General features: G+C 51.6%; 5 protein-coding genes across 5 annotated transcripts; 3 read left to right on the top strand and 2 right to left on the bottom strand.

Annotated features, from left to right (window-relative positions):
• Nucleotides 1-423: 423 nt before the first annotated feature.
• On the top strand, nucleotides 424-2082 carry SEPMUDRAFT_164316 (uncharacterized protein; the record flags this gene model as incomplete). Its single annotated transcript, XM_016908109.1, has 1 exon — nucleotides 424-2082. One exon carries the CDS (start codon nucleotides 424-426, stop codon nucleotides 1684-1686), a length of 1263 nt encoding a protein of 420 aa, XP_016760109.1. The 3' UTR covers nucleotides 1687-2082.
• Nucleotides 2083-7830: 5748 nt separating this feature from the next.
• On the top strand, nucleotides 7831-14644 carry SEPMUDRAFT_149797 (FAT-domain-containing protein). The gene has a single exon (XM_016905773.1). It carries the CDS (start codon nucleotides 7893-7895, stop codon nucleotides 14481-14483), a length of 6591 nt encoding a protein of 2196 aa, XP_016760108.1. The 5' UTR covers nucleotides 7831-7892; the 3' UTR covers nucleotides 14484-14644.
• A 487-nt stretch (nucleotides 14645-15131) lies between these two features.
• Nucleotides 15132-16993, bottom strand: SEPMUDRAFT_67447 (esterase/lipase/thioesterase; the record flags this gene model as incomplete). The annotated part of the gene is made up of 4 exons (XM_016909788.1): nucleotides 15132-15515; nucleotides 15638-15728; nucleotides 15835-16187; nucleotides 16619-16993. The coding sequence occupies 4 exons, from the start codon at nucleotides 16991-16993 to the stop codon at nucleotides 15297-15299; spliced, it is 1038 nt and encodes a 345-aa protein (XP_016760107.1). The 3' UTR covers nucleotides 15132-15296.
• Nucleotides 16994-17882: 889 nt separating this feature from the next.
• Nucleotides 17883-19038, bottom strand: SEPMUDRAFT_8462 (fungal pheromone STE3G-protein-coupled receptor; the record flags this gene model as incomplete). Its single annotated transcript, XM_016910361.1, has 2 exons — nucleotides 17883-18412; nucleotides 18501-19038. Coding segments are annotated over 2 exons (1068 nt in total), but the record flags the coding sequence as incomplete, so codon positions are not given.
• A 1126-nt stretch (nucleotides 19039-20164) lies between these two features.
• Nucleotides 20165-22382, top strand: SEPMUDRAFT_133926 (glycosyltransferase family 4 protein). Its single transcript, XM_016902598.1, has 3 exons — nucleotides 20165-20236; nucleotides 20303-21938; nucleotides 21991-22382. Exons 2-3 carry the CDS (start codon nucleotides 20446-20448, stop codon nucleotides 22148-22150), a joined length of 1653 nt encoding a protein of 550 aa, XP_016760105.1. The 5' UTR covers nucleotides 20165-20236; nucleotides 20303-20445; the 3' UTR covers nucleotides 22151-22382.
• The last annotated feature ends 382 nt before the right edge of the window (nucleotides 22383-22764 follow it).

Below are 22764 nucleotides of genomic sequence, written 5' to 3'. Positions count from 1 at the left end.
TCAGAGACTTTCATACTCGGGCACACTTGTTCTACACTGGAGATACCTATACCCGTTTTACGATACAACACACTCCCATATTAGTGCTTGACGTCGTCTAGTACAATTCGACGGCACTCGGTTATGCTTGTCAGGAACGGCGTATCACCTGACCCGCTTGATACTGTAGGTGTATAGTGCAAACACCATTCCATCCGAAAAAGGATGAGAGGCAGCACCTGCATCAAAGAACAACTGACCTAGACCGCAAACGAGCTTCAGACATGCACTTGCCTCTTTGGTACGCTGGTAAGCATTCTCAGAACTGAGTCGCCCCTGGCGAAATCACATTCCAGCCGCATAAGTACATGCAGAAGATAAGGTTCACGTTCATCTGCTTTCCACAGCCATCAGAAACTGGAAATAACAGCAACAGTACGAGCAATGGGCGGCGCAGCCTTCGCACACGCGGCGGCGAATGGCCAGCCAACGCTACGAACGCCACGCATGAGCCCTGAGGTATATGAACACCTCAAACTCACATATCTGCGGCGACTGAAAGATTACTTCCCGGATCGTGAAGTCATCACTCTCAGAGAAGCACCAGAAAAGACTGACTTCGGCGACATCGATTTCACGATTGCTTCAGACAGGCCTGTCGACCCTATGCACCTAGCAAGCGCACTGGGTGCAGCAGCCTTTCTCTCCTACGGGGGACTCCACATGCTTGCCGTGCCCGTGGATGGCACAAAGCACCCTCGAATACCTGTAAAGTACACCGTCCTCAAGACCGCAGAGCCTGTTGACCAGCTCAGCGAGGAGACATATGCGCAGATCGACATTGATTTGGTGAAGCCCGACCTCTTTGCCTGGCACTCCTTTTACTCTTCCTATGGCGACCTTTCCAGTATACTTGGCCAGATTGTGAGCAATCTCGGTTTCACAGTCACGGATAAGGGAATGATGCTGCGTCTTCGCGAGCTTGATGACGCCAAAGATAATTCTGTCCAGCTCCAAATCAGTGATAAGCAAGGCATGCTCTTCCTCTCTAATGACCCTGATCAGGTAATGGAGTTTCTGGGCTTGAACTTACGAATTTATCAAGCTGGCTTTAGCAGCATGAACGACTTCTACGCTTGGCTCGCGCGTTGCAGACTGCTTACGCCAGACTACGTCGGCAATCTACAATACAAGCGAAGGGACACATCCAATCAGCGACAAAAGGAGTACAAGCGACCCGCGATCAAAAGTTTCTTCGAAGAGTATCTTCCAGCGCACGTCGGAACAGAATGTGCCGAGATCGAAGATCCTGATATGTGGCGAGCAAATCTGGCTCGGCGCAGAGAGCAATGGCGAAATGAGGCCGTCCAATTCTTCAAGAAAAGAGAAGAACTCGAGCAGATGCGCGTTAAACTTGTCAAGTCGATAAGCAACCAGACTGCCGACTTCCTTGTCAAGCCTATAGTATCGGCAAATTATGGTGGAAACAAGCAGAAGGTCCATGAAATTGTCAGAGCGATGCGGCGCTGGGTAGGATTCGAGAATGGTCAGCCCCAGATTCTGGCAGAAAGTCACAGTGACGAAGAATCACAGCTGCATTTCTGGCTTGAAGGTGATGTCCTGCGAGATCCGGCAGCTGTGAACACTTGGATCGAGGAAAACTGGGCCCGGTGTAAGGCACTGGAGCGCGAGAACCGCAAGGGATAGGAAATGCAGACGCGAGAGCGTATCATGCGAATCAAAGGGTAGGTCACTGCCATGATTTCTACACACCTTCAGACTGCATTCTTTCCTTGGACACTATGTCGAGACGGGTTCTCATCATGGGCTTGTCCTTGGTCTTCTGGCAATTCTTATGCGTATCTAATGCCACTGCAATCGACTACGGTATCCGCTCTATCACAAGCGCGTCTAGCATCGAACTTGGGGAGATCGAGATGCTTGCCATCACCAGCGATGGCGGCTTGGAGACGAATTTTTCCTTAGCGTTTACCCAAAGGAAGGAAGAAGTTAGAGGACGCAAACACCTGATGAAAGGGGAAACGTGTGCTTGCGCAGAGGAGAATGGTTGATGCTTACCTGCGGGTGGCAGTTCGTCTCTCGCTTAGATAGTTACTCTGTTGCTTAATGACCATAGTGTATACATGTGACAGCCACAGATAAACGAAGAGCCATGAGAACAGGTATTTCCAAATGCACATTCCTCCTTGGGAAGACACCTCCTCACTCAAGTCGTGCCATGAAAGATGTATGCAAGCTATACTGTTCGGATGTCGGCTCGAGCCCTAACTTTGACATCGAAAAGGCACTAGCGCAATAGACCAGACATGGTAATGATCTGCGCGATTCTCCAGCTTGCTCGCCCACCTACTCAGAACTTCGCGAACTTGCTTGCACCTGCTTTCGCAGCTCCGAAGTCGAGGAACACCACAACAAAACGACCACACCCTTCCGCTGCTGCAATTGCCCGTATTGCATAATCGCACGACATTTACCGATCATCGACCAGAATCTTGTCAAGTTGCAGAGACGAACAGACGCGCTGGAAGCGACAGCAGCCTGTATCCGCGCGTGTCCTGCAAACTAAGAACTACATGTACTTGCACAGTACTTGACTTGAGCCATTATTGCTTCTTCCAACACCTTGCCCATCGATCTTCGAGCCACGAGCACCGTACGAATCGCACCGATACCGAAATCACAGTCACGACACTCCTCACCCACGAAACCGCTTCGAATTCGATCCGAATCACCTGCACACACACCATTCTCCCTGCGATGCTCTCCGCAACGTCCGCTTTGAGGTGATCAACTATTGAAGGCCTTCGAGGCCGCACCCATATCGAGTGACCATGGCCGACCGTGCTATGGACTCTTATGAGGCCAAGCTGACCGACGCCTCTCTTGACTTCAAGGCCAAATACGTGACGCTGGCGGAGCTGCGTGATGGTCTGGAGCAACTCTGTCAGACCTCGACATACGCAACCTTCTTGCAGAAATTCGTGCCCATTTTCCTGAACATCCTCTCCGGCCCGCCGGTCTTCACATCCACGTCTCACGAGCAGCGATGTCGACAATGCGTGCTGGAGATCATCCATCGCTTTCCCTTGTCCGGGGACAATGCCGCCATGGAGCCGTTTGCTGAGAAGATTGTGGATCAATGCCTGCAGTTGGTCAAGACGGACAACGAGGATAATTCGGTGCTCTGCCTCAAGATTGTTATGGACATCTGCAGATATCATACCAAGTCTACAGGTGTGGTAGAAAAGGCACAGCCCTTCCTGGATCTCATTGTGGACATCTTCGATAGCATGGAGCAGACGGTCAAGGACACGTTCGAGTCCACAACGCCTATTCCTGCTACGAGTAATGCGCCGGGCACACCAAACAATGGTGGTACTCCAGGATCACCGGTAGCTACCACATCGCACGCGCTGGCCACGGACGAACCGCAAACGACGCGACAGCTCGTCAAGGGAATGCACAGTTTCAAAGTGGTCGCAGAGTGCCCCATCATAGTCGTGAGCATATTCCAGGCTCATCGAAATCTAGCTGGCCCCAATGTCAAGAAGTTCACGCCTCGAATCAAGCAGACTCTGATGTTGGAGGCTGGCCCGCAGAGGAAGGCACACGAGGAGGCAAAGCAGAATGGGACGGTCTTCACGGGGCTTGCGCGAGAGATCAAGGCCAAGGGACAATCAGTTGCATTTGGAGATCTTGTCACTGCACAGGTCAAGACCATGTCTTTTCTGGCCTACCTGCTCCGGGCATATTCGCAAAACCTCACCGACTTCCTGGCCCAGCTTCCGGAGCTGACAGTACGTTTACTGCGTGATGTGCCCCGAGCGCATACCGCTGTTCGCAAGGAGCTCTTAGTTGCGATCAGGCACATTATCAACTTCAACTTCAGGGATGTGTTCTTGCCTGTCATTCTGCCCCTGCTAGATCCTCACACGCTCGTCGGCGATTCTCTGACGGCAGACATTACATTGCGGCCGCTGGCGTATACCATGCTGGCAGATCTGATCCACCATGTCAGAGAGAAACTCAGCGCCAAGCAGATCTCGAGAGTCGTACAGGTGTACGTGGGGCATCTGACAGGTGAGGATGGCGTGGAAGTGCCGGGCACCAGTTATCAAACGATGAGCGCGAAGCTTCTGCTCAATATGGCCGAGTGCATGTCGAAGGTGGAAGATAAGAAAAACGCACGATTTCTGATGATGAGCGTTTTGAACGGCATCGCAGACAAGTTTGGGGCTATGAATCGTGCATACCCCAATGCTGTCAAGCTATACAGGCAACAGCGGGAGAACAACCAGCACGGAACAGATGTTGTGCCCGAGAACTACCTGTCTGACAAGGACTCGAAGCCGGACTGGGACGAAACTGACATATTCAGCGCCATGCCCATCAAGGCCATCAATCCCAAAGACAGAGCGACAGATCCAGTTACTGAGAACAAATTTCTGTTCAAGAACCTTCTGCAAGGACTCAAACAGTTCTTTTATCAGCTCCGAAACAGTAATCCACCTCGGATCAAGGAAGAAGTTGATACTAGCAACGCACCACCTCACTGGGCCGAGCTATCTTCTGGTTTCGAGGCCGAAGAGGTCGAGGTTCTGATCAAGCTGTTCCGCGAAGGCGCCAAGTGCTTTCAGTACTACGCACCTTTGGAACCGAGCGCAGAGAGCACGGTGCCCAACGAGCCGAGCTCGAGCATTGCCACTACTGCTAACAGCAAGGAAGAAAAGGATCTGCTCGAGACATTCGCTACCATCTTCCATCACCTGGATCCTGCCACGTTCCATGAGATTTTCACTTCTGGCAACCCATCAGGCATTGAGTTCCTCTACGAGCAGAGCTTCCATCATGCAGCACTCCTTCATACACCGCAGTTCTTGTTGGCTAGTGAGGCGACGAGTCCGGCATTCTGTGGCATGCTGCTGAAATTCCTGATGAGTAAGCTGGAAGAGGTTGGCGAAGACGACGACACCAAGACTTCTGTACTTCTGCGACTTTTCAAACTATCCTTCATGGCAGTGACATTGTTCAGCCAGCACAATGAAGGAGTCTTGTTACCCCACGTCCGCGAGCTCATTACACGCTCCATCGAGTTATCCATCACGGCCGCCAAGCCCCAGAACTACTTCCTGCTGCTACGTAGTCTGTTCCGCAGCATTGGAGGCGGCCGCTTCGAGCATCTCTACAAGGAGATTCTGCCCCTGCTAGAGATGCTGCTCGAGGTTCTCAACACCCAGCTTGCAGCGGCACCTGATGGTCTAGCTCGGGATCTTTTTGTCGAGCTTTCACTCACGGTACCTGCTAGGCTGAGCCACCTGCTGCCACATCTTGGGTATCTCATGCGGCCATTGACGGTCGCATTACGCTCCGGCGACCCGGCCAACCCAGGTCATCGGGCGTACTCCAACGATAGGTCTTCAAATGACAATCGCGGGCAAGGCTCCAGCGAGCTCACCGCGCAAGGTCTGCGCACGCTTGAGTTGTGCGTCGACAATCTTACGGCAGACTATCTTGATCCAATCATGCAGCCTTGGATGGAGGAGATTATGGGAAGTCTCTGGCGTATGCTGAAGCCAGTCAGCTTAACGGGAGCCACCATGACGCAGAATGGCCAGGGCCTCCTCGGTACTGGACACCAAGGCGCGCATACTGCTGTCAGAATTCTGGGCAAGCTAGGAGGAAGAAACAGGAAATTCTTGAACAATCCGGCTGAGCTTGAGTGGAAACCATATGCAGATGACGAAGCTAGCTACGACGTGAGGTTCATTGGGGCTATCAGCAACAACGGTGAACGCGCCATGCCAGCGCGCCTCGGCATCCAGACCGCTATCGACAAACTTCTGGAGAATCCGAAGACACCTGCGCAGAAGAAATCCGACGAATTCCACAAAAGACAGTCGTTCAAGTTCATCACATCACATATCAAGCTTATGATCGGGGCCGACAACTTGCCAGATGACCTTGCTAGACTAGTGCGGTTGCAAGCCGAGGACCTTGCGAGCAAGAACTTTGACTTCGGCTCAGATTTGTTTTCAGAGTCTCAGCGAACGAGATCTAATGCAAAACGTGACGCCCAGCAGGAGACTCTATTGAAGCTTTTGAAGGCTCTGATTCTCGCTAGCAGCATCGAGTATCTCAAAGAAGATGCCGAACGCTTCTTGCATGGCATTTGCCGCCATTTTGTGATTCTCGACCTTGGTATCGCTGTCGCGAATGAGAAGCATAGGAAGCGAGCGTTCGATGTTCGTGCAGGCGATGGACCAGTCTTCATCGAAACTGGCACTCTAGCGGACGCACTCTGCCAAAGTCTTGCATCTGACCAAAAGGTAGTGCGCGAGACGGCGGAGACGGCGATGCGAGAATGCCTCTCGATTGCCACAGTCGTTTTCGGCTCAGAGACCAAAGCCGAATGCCTACCATTCTTTGCAAAGTTGGCAGAGGCCTTCTGTCACGTCTGCTATGAAGAAGAATGGTTCACGAAGAACTCAGGCACGCTCGGCATCACGATCATGACCGATAGAGAGAAAATGAAATTCTCCGATGCCTGGGTCGTAAGCCGCATGCCCGAGCTTCTCAAGGCTCTGCTCTTCGTGATCAAGGACATGCCGCAAGATCTACCTGCCAACACGCGCATGCGAGCTAAAGATACCATCGTTACCCTTGTGACGCGTTTCGGCGAGAGTGGCATCGAAAAGAAGGAAGATCTTGAGAGGAAAGACAGCAAGCTGCATACTCATGCCAAGCACTTGATCTCCGAGGTCAATCACATGAATCGACATGTTCGCGAAGCTGCACAACATGCTTTGCGAGCTCTCGCCACTGCCTTCGGCATGCAACATTATGAGCTCCTGGCACCCGTTAAAGAGTCTCTGACGTTCGGCGTGTTTCTGAAGCCATTGCGAGCATTGCCATTCACTGCCCAGATTGGCTATGTTGATGCCATCAACTTTTTGCTTGACGTGCCCACTGACAAGGAGATCCTGGCGTTCGATGACAACCTGAATAGACTTCTGTTTGAGACATTGGCCTTGGTCGATGCTGAAGATGAAAGTCTGGCGCCCAAGCCTTATGAGTATCGCACTGCAGAGAGCATAGTGAGGCTCCGTGTGGCTGGACTGAAGCTCCTCGCCACCGCTATCAAGCTGCCAGGATTCAGTGCCAGCGCTGCTGCAACCCAGTCGGGCGGCACTCCACAGCAAGGTCAGCAACAGCCCGGTGGACAACATCGCGCTCGAGTCATCAGCATCTTCTTCAAGTCTCTGTATAGCAAGAACAAAGATGTCGCCGGAGCTGCGAATGCTGGCTTGAAGATAGTGCTCCAGTCGACCTCGAAACTGCCCAAGGACCTGCTCCAGAACGGGCTGCGTCCCATCCTGATGAATGTTCAAGATCCTAGGAAACTCTCGGTTGAAGGACTGGAAGGCCTGCGCACATTGCTACAATTGCTTCATAACTACTTCAAGGTAGAAATAGGGACTAGGTTGCTTGACCACATGGAAAAAATAGCCGACCGACCAACGCTGCAAAAGGTGTCGTTTCAGCTCATCGAGGCTCAACCCAAGATGAAGGTGGTCACTGCGATCTTCAGTGTGTTCCATTTGCTGCCCAGCCAGGCGGCCATGTTCCTCCAAAACCTGGTACAGCGGGTGCTTGATCTGGAGACCTCATTACGACGAACTAGAAGTAGCCCATTTCGAGAGCCACTCATCAGGTACCTGAACCACTATCCCGAGGAGGCATGGACGTACTTCAAGGCCCTCATGAAAGATGAGAGGCGTGGGCGCTTCTTTGCGCAGATCCTGGCCAATCCCGAGAGTGGCCCATTGCGCGAGAAAGTGATCAAGGAGATAGCTGGGCTTATCACCACATTTGATGGCATTACTGCGAATAACATGGATGCCGAGAAGGCTCAAGCTGCAGTCAACGCAATCCATATTGCAGATTCTATCTGCCACTTCCCTGCTCATGGCAAGCAGCTGATGGAGAATGCGGACGCCCGTAAAGCCCTCCTGAACGCAGCCAAGGCGCTGCAGACATGCGCCCAGCAAGGCAACATGTTCAACAATCTGCGTCTGGCCGTGATGCAAAGTGCAGAGCGAACTATGCACATCTTGACAGTCTATCTGGAGCAAGAAACCAGTGACATGACTTTCTTGTTTGACATATTCGACTCATGCGTCAAGGGCGAGCTACAGGCAACGCCTCTGCTCGTCACATACCTCTACAAGCATGTCATCACCAATGACTCTGTCGAGTTCCAGAGGAACATCGTACAGCGGTGCATCGAAATATACACATCAAAGGAAACAACTCAGAAGCTGAAGTGGTTTGTCTTTCACAACGTCGCAAATCCGATTTTTGCCAACGATGTGATGCGGAATTGGGAAAGCCTCTTCCGAGAAGAGCAAAAGGGCACCCTACTCCTGAACAAGGCAATGGCTGATGACATACACAACAAGCTGTGGAAGCCGCAGTCTGTTAGCGATATCTCTGACGACAACACACCGGGAGTTGATCACAGCCGTATGGAACTACTGCAGACGTCCGCATTCCTGATCAAGTACCATCACAATATGCTTCAAGACGCCAGGAAAGATTTGATCAAGTTTGGATGGAACTACATCCGCCTCGAAGACCACATCAACAAGTACGCGGCATACTGCCTGATCACATACTTCATTCATCACTACGATACTCCGCCAAAGATCGCGATGCAGGTTTATAACTCACTGTTGCGGGCACACCAGGCCGAGGGCAGAAATTTGGTGATGCAGTCACTCGAGATTCTGGAGCCAGTGCTGAAGAAGCGCCTTGGTGGCACTGAAGGACGAACAAGTATCTGGGCTCGTCTCCCGCGCAAGATTCTGAGCGAGGAAATTGGCAATGTCCAGCAGCTGACAAGCATCTATCACTTCATCGTGCGGCACCCCGACCTCTTCTACGACGCAAGAGAACAATTCGCACAGATGATCATCCCATCAATCAGTAAAGTGGCGCAATTACCTAGCCCTAGCGCAGAGAGTAGAAAGCTCGCGCTCAACCTGTTCACACTCATCTGGCAATGGGAAGAGCGCACGGTGAAGGAGCATGGCAGCCTTGCAGACGGTGATGGGCCGAAGAAGGCTGCCGTCGCAAACTCAGTGCTTCGCCTGGCTTTGATAAAGTACATGGTGCAGTTCATCGCAACATTACCAGAACGTTTCCCCGTCAATGCGCCCAGGAGCAAGGACAGCGCGCTCCCTCCACAGCACTCAAGTTCACACGAAATAGTGATGAAATCACTTGATCTACTCAGCAGGTTATTGTCCGCGCCTTACTGGGACGACCTAGATATAGACACGATGTTCCCGAAGGTGACGGAGCAGATTTTGTGCACAGATCACAAGCCAGAAGAGAAGATAGAGACGTGGACTACGCGTGTAGTGAACACTATCCAGATTGTCAAGGTCCTTCTGAACTCACGGTCTGATGAGTGGGTGGTCGCACGACTGCCACAGCTACAGAAACTGCTCGCAAAGCCATTGCGCTGCGAACTGCCAGACATACAAGACGCGCTCCACAACGCACATTTGCCCGAGACTGTGACGCCGATTCTCCCTCCAATCCTGAGCCGCGCACTGGCGACTATTCCAGTTCAGCAGCCAGACGAAGACCTGCCTGATGCTGATAGTCCAACGGAGGAGTTTCTGGGCTTCCTGACATCTCTGGTCAGTGACGTTCTGGGCAATGGCAGCCACGTGGCTGGCATTAACGTGCTGTGGCTTATGGCCCAACGGAGGCCAGAAGATGTGGACGCGCATAGCGCAGCACTCCTCAAGAACCTGCAGAGCAAGCTGGCCAAGGACCATCTGGCCACACTATACTCACCTCAGCAAGCAATGCAGCAAGGCGCGCCTCCGATTCCGACGCCGCAGGAAGGTGAGATTATCGTGAACATGATCATCAAGGTGATGGAGATGCTCTCTGCACGCATTAGCACGCTTGGCGAAAGCAGAAGACCTTACCTTAGTGTACTGGCCTCTCTGGTCGAGCGCAGTACGAATAATGCTCTTTGCGAGAAGATCTTGGAGCAGGTAGAAAACTGGGTTTTCAACCCGACTGAGCCAGTGCCGACCCTCAAGGAAAAGACTGCGGTCCTGCAGAAGATGCTTTTGTTCGAAACACGACAAGATCAGACGCTATATGCCAAATTCATGAACCTCGTGATCAGGATATACGAAGATCCAAAGATCACCAGATCAGAACTTGCAGTCAGAATGGAACATGCCTTTCTCATCGGACTCCGGAGCAGCGATGTTGACATGCGAACTCGATTCGTCTCGATCTACGATAGAGCTTTGTCGCGGGCTACAAACAATCGCTTCTTCAAGCTCATCAGCGAACAGCAGTGGGATGTCCTAGGCGAAAGTTTCTGGTTGAGTCAAGTTATTCAGCTCATGTTCGGAGCCCTTGACCAGAATGCGATACTGCATTTACATGTCGAGGACTTCACGTGCTTGTCGGCCAGCAAGGCCTTCAGCACATATACCAGCGATGCAAGACTGGCAGATGTTATGGTTGACGACGGTCTCGACGGTATACTTGCTGATGAAAAGCGATTCATGAATGAGATCAGCGTGGTGCGAGCACGAGACATCTTGGGCCCACTTGCTGAAATCCAGCACACTGACTGGAGTCTCGCACACGACATTTGGGTTGCCTACTTTCGGATGTGCTGGTCAACGCTGTCAAAGGATGATCGCGAGGACATCGAAGCAGGGTTGGTCGCCCTGCTGACCAAGGATTTCCACCAACGACAAATTGATCGCCGTCCGAACTGCGTTGCGACTTTACTGGAGGGAATCGCCCTGGCGAGACCGCATGTCAAGTTCCCGCCACACGCCATGAAGTACTTGGCTAAGAGTTATGATGCGTGGTACGTTGCTGCCACATATATGGAAGACCTTGCCATGAAGCCCATTGTCGACACATCCAATGTTCGAGAAAGCAACCTTGATGCACTCGTTGAGACGTATGCTGGCCTCGAAGAGGGCGACCTCTTCTACGGCACATGGAGGCGACGTGCATCATATGTCGAGACCAACGCTGCCTTGTCGTATGAGCAGAATGGCATATGGGACAAGGCCCAGGCCATGTACGAGCAGGCACAGATCAAGGCGCGAACCGGCTCTCTGCCTTACTCGCAGGGCGAATACATGCTTTGGGAAGATCAGTGGGTGTTGTGTGCTCAGAAACTTCAGCAGTGGGACATATTGGGCGAGTTCGCTAAGCACGAGAACATTAATGATCTCTATCTCGAGGCTATGTGGCGCAACTACGAATATTGGAACAGTGCGGATCAGCGAGACCAGCTGGAGACCTATATCAAGGCAGTCAGTGACGCACCCACCCCGAGGCGGATGTTCTTCCAGGCCTTCATCTCTCTGCTCAAGATGCACAACAAAACGGAGACGCCGCAGGAATTTGCCCGAATATGCGATGAGAATATTCAGCTCAGTATCAAGAATTGGCACAAACTTCCCCGACGCATCACGAATGCGCACATTGGTTTGTTGCAGAACTTCCAGCAGCTCGTAGAGCTGCACGATGCAAGTGTGATCTGTCAAAGTTTGGCGCAGACCAACGCTACAAATCTGGACGTCAAGAGTCAGGAGCTAAAGGTCCTGCTTAGTACATGGCGCGACCGTTTGCCCAATCTGTGGGACGACGTCAATGCATGGCAGGATCTCGTTACCTGGCGTCAACACATATTCAACCTCATCAATGGGACGTACTTGAGTCTGTTGCCACCTTCCAACGGCGGAAATGCGACTGGTAACAGCTATGCCTATCGAGGTTACCACGAGACGGCATGGATCATCAATCGCTTCGCACACGTGGCTCGCAAGCACCAGATGCCTGAAGTCTGCATCGCGCAACTTGGCAAAATCTACACATTGCCCAATATTGAAATTCAAGAAGCCTTCCTGAAGCTGCGGGAGCAAGCGAAGTGTCACTATCAGAACCGAGCTGAGCTGGGCAGTGGTCTGGACGTAATCAACAACACTAATCTTAATTATTTTGGTCAGGTTCAGAAAGCGGAGTTCTACACGCTCAAGGGGATGTTTTTGAGTCGGCTCAATCAGAAGGACGAGGCGAGTGATGCATTCGGCACTGCGTTGTTCTTCGACATCAAGCTGCCAAAGGCGTGGGCAGAGTGGGGACGTTATTCGGACAAATTGTTCAAGGAAGATCCCACGAATCTGGAGGCTGGGTCGAATGCGCTGAGTTGCTACCTCGAGGCTGCTGGACAATACAAGAGCGCCAAGTCGAGAAAGTTGCTTTCCAGAATCTTGTGGCTGCTGAGTCTCGATGACGCCACGGGACAATTGAGCAGCAAATTCCACGACTACCATGGCGATCACCCTTGGTGGTACTGGGTCACTTTCATTCCGCAATTGCTGAACAACCTATCAAGGACCGAGAGTGAAGCACTCATCGCACATCAGATCTTGACGAATCTCGCCAAGACGTACCCGCAAGCCTTGCACTTCCATCTTCGGACGAGCCACGAGGACATGCAAGTGATCCGAAAGAGCCAATTGCTGCGCGAGCAGAAGGAAAAGGCTGCCAAAGCGAGGAGAGAAGCTGCTGGTGGCCTCTCTTCCGACCCCGTCAAGACGGAGAGCCCAGCTAGACCGGGGAGTTCTGGTACGCCTGCTGCTGGTGCGAGTCGACCGACTACGAGCGCAGGCGATACTGCCATGCCAGATGCCGATAAAAAGGATGAAGAGGCGAAGAAGGAGAGCGAAGAGAAGAAAGAGGAAGAGAAGAAACCCAAGAAGCCTTGGGAACATACGGAGGCGCTCGTCATCACACTGAGAACTGCTTTCCCTCTGCTATACGCGTCCATGGAGGCCATGGTCGAGCAGATGCAGCGGCATTTCAAGTGCCCGCCAGACGAGGACGCGTACAGACTCATCGTTGCATTGCTCAACGATGCGCTCAGTTATGTGGGACGTTCACCTCAGTCCTTCACGCAAGAGCAGAGATTGCCACCGCAGACCGAAGCTAATATCACTCGGTTCGCTGAGAGCGTTTTGCCATCGCATATTCGGAAGTCATTCGAGGTAGACTTCGTCGCGAAGAAGCCCACGATGTACGAGTACGTGCACAAGCTACGTCGGTGGAGAGATAAGCTTGCGGAAACGCACGATCGCAAGGCTTCGACATTCCATCTTGCTCAAAACACACTTCTTAGTGGGTTTAGGTTCGTGTGGTTCGACGAAGTGGAGATTCCGGGACAGTACCTGCAGCACAAGGACAAGAACCAGGATTTTGTGAGAATCGAACGCTTCTTGCCCGTGGTCAATTTAGTACGAGGTGTTCTGGCGTGTCACCGGCGACTGACCATTCGTGGACACGATGGCAGTGTACACCCATTCTGCATTCAACATCCGGCACCTCGACACAGCAGGCGGGAAGAGCGCATTCTGCAACTCTTCCGAATCTTCAACAGCACCTTGTCGAAGAAAAAGGAGAGCAGGCGGAGGAACTTACAATTTCACCTCCCGCTCATGGTACCCTTGAGTCCGCAAATTCGTATGATCCAGGACGACGTGTCGTATATTGCGTTGCAAGGCATCTGGGAAGACTATTGCCGCCGGAACGAAGTAGAGAAGGACGAGCCCATCATGTTCACCATGGAGAAGATGCGATCTCTTTCCCAAGCCAAGCACGAGCAGTGGCTTAACATGCGCATCGAAGCACTCAACCACGTCCAAGAACGCTACGCGCCCAAAGAACTCGTCAGGGACTTCTTCGCTCAAACATATCCTTCGTACGATTCTTTCTGGCTCTTCCGCCGACAGTTCTCGTATCAGCTGGCAGCATTGACCTATATTACCTTCACCATGTTCATGACGATTCGGTATCCGACCAAATTACACATTTCCAGAAGTAGCGGGAACATTTGGGGATCTGAGCTGCTACCTTTCATGCTCAGCCAGAGACCTGCATTGCATCAACCGGAGCCGGTGCCATTCCGTTTGACACCAAATCTGCAAATTCTGATGGGACCCATTCATACCGAGGGTATCTTCACGTGCGCGCTGATGGCCATTGCGAGATGCCTGACGTCCGACGTCACGGCAGGTAGCGTTCCTGCTACCAATGGTGCCAATGGTGCCGCCAATGGTGCCAACGAGGCTGCCGCTAATGGGATTGGGGTTTCGAGCAGCGAACTTGAACATCACTTGAGCATTTTCATCCGAGATGAAATCTCTTTCTGGTATATGAGCAATCGACACACGGCCAAGGAGAACGAAATGCGAGAGCACGTGCAAAGGAATGCGGAGCAGATTGTGAACAAAGCGGTGGCTATTGCGAAAGAGCCCACGGGCAACAATCTTCCCGCCAGCCAGAGCGTGTTGGATCTGGTGGCACGGGCTACCAATCCGGAGAAATTGGCGCAGACGGATCTTTTGTGGATGCCGTGGTTGTGAGAGGGCAAGTCAAGGAGTCCAAGGTTTTAGCGAAGGCGTCTTGGAGTGAAGTGGTACCAGGGCAGAGCAATATCTGGTCACGAGAGATGGGCAGGATACCCAACCGTTTAGCGCGGCGTTGGTGGGGGAGACACTTGCGTATCATTGTGTTACTAGTGTATAGCATTAAAAACGTGATGCTTCATTTTCAGCCACACTCACCCTCGCTATCTCGTGAAGTCAAAGGCTTTGGTATTTGCACCTGAACTCAGCACCCATGATTGATAATAGTAGTGGTAGGAAGGAAGTAGTACAAAGAAGAGACCCCCCACATTACGTTTCTGAGAATTCCAACAGCGATCTCGACAATTGGCAGGAAGCCCGTCTCCCATTTCGATCCAAGTCGAGTCACTCCTACCAGAAATACTACATAACGGACAAGCATACCACCACTACCGTCATCACCATTACTGTGATTGCCCATCCAACCAGACCTATTGATGGCCATTGTCAGTCTAAGAAAAAAAAGTAAACATAAAGGAAAAAGAAGCCCTCCTTCTGAAGAATCATCTCAGTGAGCAAAAAACAGGTCAACTTCTCCTTCAGATATGCTCACAAGCGGTCGATTGCTTCATTTCAATTTCGGCAATCCATTGAATTATATTTGGGGAAAAAAGAGTGGGAATTGGCGAATATCATCATTCTTTTTGGGGGCCTTTTGGATAAAATCAAACAAATTGATCACCGCAAAACGTACGATATCCATCCATCCTCTTCCCACCTCATCTACTCGTGTAACCAATATGAATCAATACATCCCACAAAACATCATCATCAATCCGCCAATCGATCATTCATAAACTCTCCAATATCTCTCAAAGCAATTTCCGTCTGTTCTGTGCCTCCGACGGGGAAAAAGGTAAAACCGTGTGGAGCGCCAGGATAGAGTTTTAGAATGGATGCGGCTCCTGACATGGCCCATTTGGTTGCCATTAGGACGCTGTCGTCGAGGAGTACGTCGAGAGTGCCGCAGGTGAAGAGGGCGGGTGGGAGCTGTTTTGTTGGAGAAAGAAAAAGGGGGAGGGTTAGTGGTGGTAGTGAGGATTGATGGAAAGATTTTTTTTTTCTTTTTTCTCAAGTTAAAGTAGGTAGGTGGGTGGGTGGGTATGACTTACTTTCATTTTGTTGAGGTTTGCGTAAAAGGGACTGATCGATGGATCTCGACGCTCTTGGATGGATTTTCCGGGGAGATATGCTGCTATATATCTTGGGAAATGGACATGAAAGAGAATATCATAGGGTTAGCCACTAGCCACAACTCTCCAAAAAGGAAAAACAAACAAAAAAGAAAAAAAGAAAAGAAAAAACTCACTTCTCCAAAATATCCCGATCCAAAACCAATGGTAAATCAAAATGCTGCACCTGCGGCATCCCCCCGGAAAGATCATAACATCCAAAATTCAACACCAAACCCTTGAATCGAAAATCCGGCCGCGTCTCCAACAATTTCATCGTCGTCAATACTGCCAAATGCGCTCCTGCAGAATCTCCTCCGATGAATGTGAGGGGGGCGCCAAAGTGGGAGACGGCGTGGTCGATCAGGTATTCGCCGATGGAGAGACAGTCTTCGTTGGCGGCGGGGTAGGGGTGTTCGGGGGCGAGGCGGTAGCCGATGGAGATGACGATGAGGGAGGATGAGGTGGAGTAGGATTTGAGGAGGGAGTCCTGGGAGGGGGTTAGATTGAGGGTTGGGAGAGAGGGTTGTATATGTAAATGTGTTTGGTTGAGAGGTTTCTTTCTCTTTCTTTCTTTTCTTTCGAGAGGGAGAGTGACCAATTGATCCCCTTATCACTATTTTTGTTCACTCTCGATCGATCGACGAAAAAATTGAGAAGAAAACGGAAAAGAGAAGGAAAGGGAAAAAGAGAAAAAGAGAAAAAAAAGTAACAGGACAAGAATAGAGGAAAACAAAAACGACAGTATTCAGAACATATCAATGATCAGAAATAAAATCAGAATTGAATAAAAAAAAAATAAAAACAAAAAATAGAAAGAATAATCAACAGAAAAACCAATCCCCTCTCCTCTCCTCTCCTCTCCTTTCCACAACACCAAACCTCTCCAAAATATACATAAAAGAGAAAATCTCAACCTACCTGATACTTCTCACTCTGCAAAACCCACCCCCCACCATGAATATGACAAAAAACCCCCTTCACCTCCCCCTTTCCATCATCATCCTTTGATGGTCTAAAAATCCTCACCGGCACCCTCCTCCCCTCACCCTCATCCTCTTTCAAAATCAACTCCCCATCATCACCATCCAACACAACGGGCCTCGGCATGGCAGTTTTTCCCTCCCATCGCATTCGACGATACTGTTCTGCTCCGATTTCGTACCATTTCGGGCCGGAAGTGGTTTGCGCGATGAGATGCGTGTTGAAGGTGTGGGTTTGAGGGGAGATGGAGGTTGGGTGGAGTTTGAGGTGGAGGGTGGAGGGGGGGAGGGAGAGGTCGGATTGGAGGGGCATTTGTTTTTTTTTTTTTTTATCTTTATTTTATTTTTTAACTTGATTTTTGGGGAGTTGTGATCTTTTTGTTTTCTTGTGTTGATGGGGATGGGGATGGGGATGTGTATTTGTATTTGTATGGATGAGAATGGGGATTATGGGAGTGTTGTTGTTGTTGTTGTCGTCGTCGGTAATAGATGTCCCCGCATTAGCGGGTGAGGTTGAAGCGGGGTGGTTGTTTCTCGGAGCTTTGATTGGATTTGATTGGATTTGATGGGGTGACGTGTACAGTATACAGTTATAATGTAAAGGTCAGGAAAGAAGACGCTGTGAATCGATTCGTTTGCAGAGGTTGTGCTATATGTATGCCTGCCTGCCTGCGATACCTTTGCCTATTACTCACTCGTATCCGAATCTTCGCAGCAGCTCGCTCACTCAAAGTGGTATTATAATATTACAACCACAACACACCCACTGGCATTCTGGCGAGGAGAAATCACCCTCAAACAAGATAAAAGTCCTTGACCTGTACTGGAGGAGCGGTTTCACTATTCTGTCGGACTTCCTTCCTTATCAAGACATCAGCGTCCCCTCGACTGTGACTTCGAATGTGTGACTCCATGGTCGGTGATATGGGCGCGGAGGTGACACTGGCCTCTACCCGCTTCGAAGTGGACAGCTGTGAGAGAGTAAAGTGATCTCGGCTGTCCGCTCTGCGTGGAGGAGCTACTTGATCTTTCTTAAAGTACGACGTCAGTCTGTTCCACGGAAGCTTGTCGTGAGTCGTCGGAGAAGAAGGTGGCGTGGTCTTCTTCGCCATGCTGTGGATTCGCTGCTCATGTCTCCGACCTTCTGGAATCGTGTCGAGAAACGACAGCTTCCTGGGGCTGCTCTCACTGTCCGTCATGGATGTGGTGCTGTCAAAGCTGTCCATCGTGCCCGAGGATGTAGTGGCTACGCTGTTTTTGCGCTTGCTGAAGAGCATGCGAGCTCGACTGCTCATCGAAGTCATGGTCGAGGCGGCGGCACTTGTTCGTGGACTGCCGTGCCTCAGCCCGGGCCATATCCTTCCTGCGCCACATGCCAGGAGCCCATCCCGGTACATGCGCACTGCATCTTTGCCGAGTCCAAAGATCAGGAAGATGACGACGCCTCCCGCCAGCCACACGAAGCCGTCATAGGTGATCTGACCGTGCGTCGGTGCAGCGACCATGGCACTCCAGTCGTATGCGGTTGGATGGTGGACCTCCTTCCAGCTGAATGGGCCGAATCCTTGGGCAATGGTGGTGTAGATGAGGTAAATGTGTAATGGCAGGTAGCCGAATGCACAGATGGCGCACAGAATGTAGAGGCGAAGGAAGCGGGATTTGGTGGTCTGATTATTGGCCAGGATGGAGTGAAACTGCAGACGGTATCTGATCAGGCGGGTCACGACCAGTACTATGTCAAAGTCAGCGAGAGCACTGTACATATAATGAATGCAGTGGATGGACTGTCAGATGAAGTGCGAGGGAGTTTAGCAACTGACCACTGTAGTAGACGGCCAAAAGGGTCCAGAGAAGTGGTTGGAGCATGACGAGCAGGAGCATGGGCCAGCTAATGGACAAGGCCGGATGACAGCCAGTGATGCCAAAGACGTAGTAGCGAAAGGGCTGTACGATCCAGCTGCCGGGCATCTGGAGCAGTGGAAGGGCGACGCAGCAGATGAGATCGATGGCATATCCTCTTCGTTTCTGCGTCTTGGTCATGCCCCAGGTCGATCGTTCGGTATCCATGACTCGGGCCAGAGCTCGCAAGATGCAGCTAATGGCGGCGGGGAGGGCGGCCATGGTGTAGGATTGCAGCTTGACCTCAACATCGCACAAGCCGGTGCCGGAGAACCAGGTGGTGGGATCGTCATTGTGCCAGATCATAGCATTGACAAAGGAGATGAGATTGGCATAGAATGCACAGGCGACGAGGACGGTGGCACCGACGTTGCGATTCCGGAAGTGCCAGGTCAATGGGGGAAAGATGAGTGCGGCGACTAAGAGGGAAAAGGTGCCAAAGAGCATGGCGCGGGAGTAGGTGTATTGGGCCTGCTCGGGTGTGGGAGGCGGTGGGGCCATGGCGCTCATGTTGTGAGTGGTACTGCAGTGGGGATGCCTTGTGGTGGTGTTGTTTCGTGATGGAAAGAGTCCAGCAATGCCTGCACTCGATGTGGTGGGTACGAAAGTAGTGCAATGATGGACAGAGCAAGAAGACAGATGAGGAACAACGAATGTAGACGAGGTCGTCTCCGGGCAGCACGAATAGGAGGCTCAAGGGTGAATAGAATGAATAGGAATAGGAGGGCTTCTATAAGGATGAATAGCAATGAGACGATGTCTTCAATGGCGGCGTGGGCTATTGTCGAGGCGAGGCGGACAGGTAGCAGCATATCGATGGAGATGGGCTGTCGGTGAACATGGCTGGCAGGCAATGGACAGAGGTGAGATTCCGACTCGCCACTTGGATGTAGTCTGGTCTGGTCTGGTTTGGTTTGATTAGGTCAGGTCAGGTCAGACTTGGGTGGGCAGCATAATGGCAGCATAATAGCAGCCGCAGTAGGCGTAGTCGAGCATGAAGCAGTCTTTGAGGCGCACATGTCTTGGCGAGCAGGACTGGAAATGGGTGTCAATAGGAATTTTGGTCCGAGACGTCTATTGTCAGCTCGCGTGGGTAGTAGTAGTTCTATGAGGGACGTGTCTGACGTAGAAGAGGTAGCTTGTTCTAGTTGTACAGCGATGAAATAAAAGGACAGTGTGGGTGTATGGGGATGGAAGAAGAAGAAGAAGAAGAAGAAGAAGAAAGCGTGTCGGGATGAGTGGTGGCCAGGATGTCAGCGTCGCCAACGAGAAAGCAGCCAATCACAACAAAGGATCGACGAGCGTGCGATGGTGAGTTGGTAGGAGCGATGGACGGCTTGGCACTAATCGGAACATCACAGACGACCTCGTGCGCCCGTTCTCTGCACTCAGTCATCCCGCAGACTGCCCGACTCTTCTGTACCGACTATGCCTGTACATCGCCATGAAGGGCGGCGAAGAAGCAGAAGAAGAGGCAAAAGAAGAAGCAGAAGTAGCGGAAGAGGATGAGAAAGAGGAAGAGCCGACTTCTTCTTCTTCTCTCCATCTACTTCTACTATCCTCCATCCTCCTCCATCTCCATCTCCTCCTTCAACCTCATTTACGCTACATTCCGTCCCTTTCTCTCTCTCTTCTTCTCCTTCACCACATTTCCGCTGTAAGGGCTAGTCACGCGCTTGCCACCTGCCCCTTCAGCATTTACTGACGCCACACTCTCGCCCAGCAATCACAAAACTCTCTCACCAATCTTCTCAGCAGGCACGATGCTGTAAAGATTCTTCCCTCATCCACTTCATCCCATTCATTAACAGTGAGACCAACGAGAACGACGCCAAGCCAGCGGCAGAGAGCAACAACAACGACATCATGGCCGACGTCGACATCCAACCGCTCTCGCGCCACGACAGTCTGTTGTCTGTAGAATCAGAGCCCTCATCGCCCTTTCCTACCGAGCTGATCGGTAAACGAGTCCTGCTCGCCACCGAATCACTCGGCCCCGTCAATGGCGTGTCACGAACGACGCAGAGTCTGGTCGATTACCTGCGCAGCAATGGCGTGCATGTTGCCACCTGCGCCCCCTACTATAAAGGCCAGCCCATCACCGCCGACTCGAAGCCCCAAAGGCAACCCATCGTCAACAAGGACTGGACGCGAGCCATCGAAGCCAAAGCATCCTCGCTAGCTTCGAGAGCAATCGGTGGCGCCTGGTCTTGGCACGTTGATCGCGACGAGGAGGCGCGAAAGGAATCACAGCCACTGCTTCAGACGTCGCGGAAACCGCCCATGCTCAATCGTCAGAGGAGTGAAGATGCTCGACGCCATATCGAACGTGCTCGCAGACAACGAACGAATCCGGAGTTCCGCCTGCAAGGTTACCCTCTACCCTACAATCCCGATCTGACTGTCGCCTACCCATTCCGCTTGGGCAAAGTCTACGATCACACCTTCCAGCCGGATGTCATCTACTTGGCCAGTCCTGCCTCTGTAGGCTTCCAATTCTTACTCCAGCTGCGCCAGCTCGACAACCCACCTCCCACCCTACTCAATTTTCAAACCGATCTGGCTGCATACGCCGGCATTCTGTTCCCATCGCCGCTCGATCGATATGGCGCCTGGCTGCTGCACATTGCGCAGGGCTTTTTGTTCCGCGCCGCCGTGGTGCACACCATCTTTTACCCCTCCGCCTATGTGCGCAAGTACATGGAAGGCACAGGCGCGCCTTCCGAAAAGATGATACAGCTCGGCCGTGGCGTCGACACGCAGCTCTTCAACCCCGCGAGGCGCGATGATGCCTATCGACGTTCCATTGCACCGGACGGAGAGATCATCTTTTGCTGCATCTCTCGCATCGCGCCGGAAAAAGGCTTCGACTTCTTGGCACAAGCCGCTATAAAGCTGAGAGAGACGGGGCTCCAATTCAAGCTGCTCATTGTGGGTGGCAACAAGAATCCTGCCGTGATGAAAGAAGTACAAAGCTACTTCAAGACCATTCAGGATCACGTCGTCTTCACCGGCATGCTGCGCGGCGTGGAGCTCGCCAAAGCATATGCTGCCGCCGACGTCTTTCTGCATTGCTCCATCACAGAGACCTTTGGCTTGGTGGTGCTGGAGTCCATGGCTTCCGGCGTCCCTGTCATCGCACGTGATGAAGGGGGTCCGAGCGAGACGGTCAAACATGGCCGATCCGGCTACCTCGTGCCCCCTCATGATCTCGACACGTTTGTGAGATATGCGGAGGAGCTGGGCACGAACCACACGCTTCGGGCGGAGATGATCGACCACGCCCGCGAACAAGCCCTCAACACCACCTGGGACAAAATCAACAATCAGGTCGCTCGACGATTAGTAGATGCTGTGCGGTGAGTGTCCACACGTGATGACACATGAACCAGACGACTGACGCTGCAGCAGGACACACGGCTCCCGCGAATCTACGCCAGTGCACGGCTACTATGGTACGTGGGCCGCGACGTGTCGCGTATATCTTGCCGTCGGCATCGTCTGGATCTTTTGGTTCATCGCCGTAGTTCCGATGTTGATGTGCGGCTTTGTGCATGGTTTCTTTACATGATGTTTGCCCCATTGATCGGGCCCAGTGACACGGTCCTTTGCATGCGAAGCACCCAACGGCGTTCATTGGTGGTGCGTACTTGACACATCAGGGTGGCGTAATGCTTCGACTTGAATGAATATGACGAGAAACTGGTGGCATGTGTGATGATGATGATCTTCAGCGATATACCCAACAGCATTTGCGTCAGAATTGTGGCTACCTATATAAACATGGCGTTAATGGAATTCCCTTTTTTTGCTCCTGCCCCGCTCGGTTGTACGCACTGCATGAATAATCGTTTGTATCATTTGCAGTTTTGGCAGGTACGAGTGGAAAAGAAGAAAAGAGAAAAGAAATATGCGACGTTTCAATCGTACAGTATACTACCTTAGGTACTTAACAGTAAGTAAATCAGTGCGCAATTTTTCTTCTTTTGTTTCTTTTTTCTTTTTCTTTTTTTGTGGTCCTCTATTTCAGGTAGGTAGGCTACCTAAGCTACCTTACCCAACATAAGGTATAGACAAATCAAACCTACAGACAGAAAGACAGAAAGACAGACAGGCACCACCCATCTGAGGCAATGTAGCACGCAATGTAGCTAAGGTAGCCTTAGCCTTACCTACCTAACACCG

This window comes from Sphaerulina musiva (assembly GCF_000320565.1).
Source record: "Sphaerulina musiva SO2202 unplaced genomic scaffold SEPMUscaffold_6, whole genome shotgun sequence".
Classification (NCBI taxonomy): domain Eukaryota; kingdom Fungi; phylum Ascomycota; class Dothideomycetes; order Mycosphaerellales; family Mycosphaerellaceae; genus Sphaerulina; species Sphaerulina musiva.
Note: the sequence above shows the minus strand (reverse complement) of the source record. Positions and strands in the feature narration are given on the sequence as shown.

Bases quoted from the DNA above. Each gene is read 5' to 3' on its own strand.
- SEPMUDRAFT_133926 (XM_016902598.1), top strand. From the start codon at position 20,446: ATGGCCGACGTCGACATCCAACCGCTCTCGCGCCACGACAGTCTGTTG. The intron at 21,939-21,990 runs GTGAGTGTCCAC...ACGCTGCAGCAG, and splicing joins CGATTAGTAGATGCTGTGCG to GACACACGGCTCCCGCGAAT.
- SEPMUDRAFT_149797 (XM_016905773.1), top strand. From the start codon at position 7,893: ATGGATGCCGAGAAGGCTCAAGCTGCAGTCAACGCAATCCATATTGCA.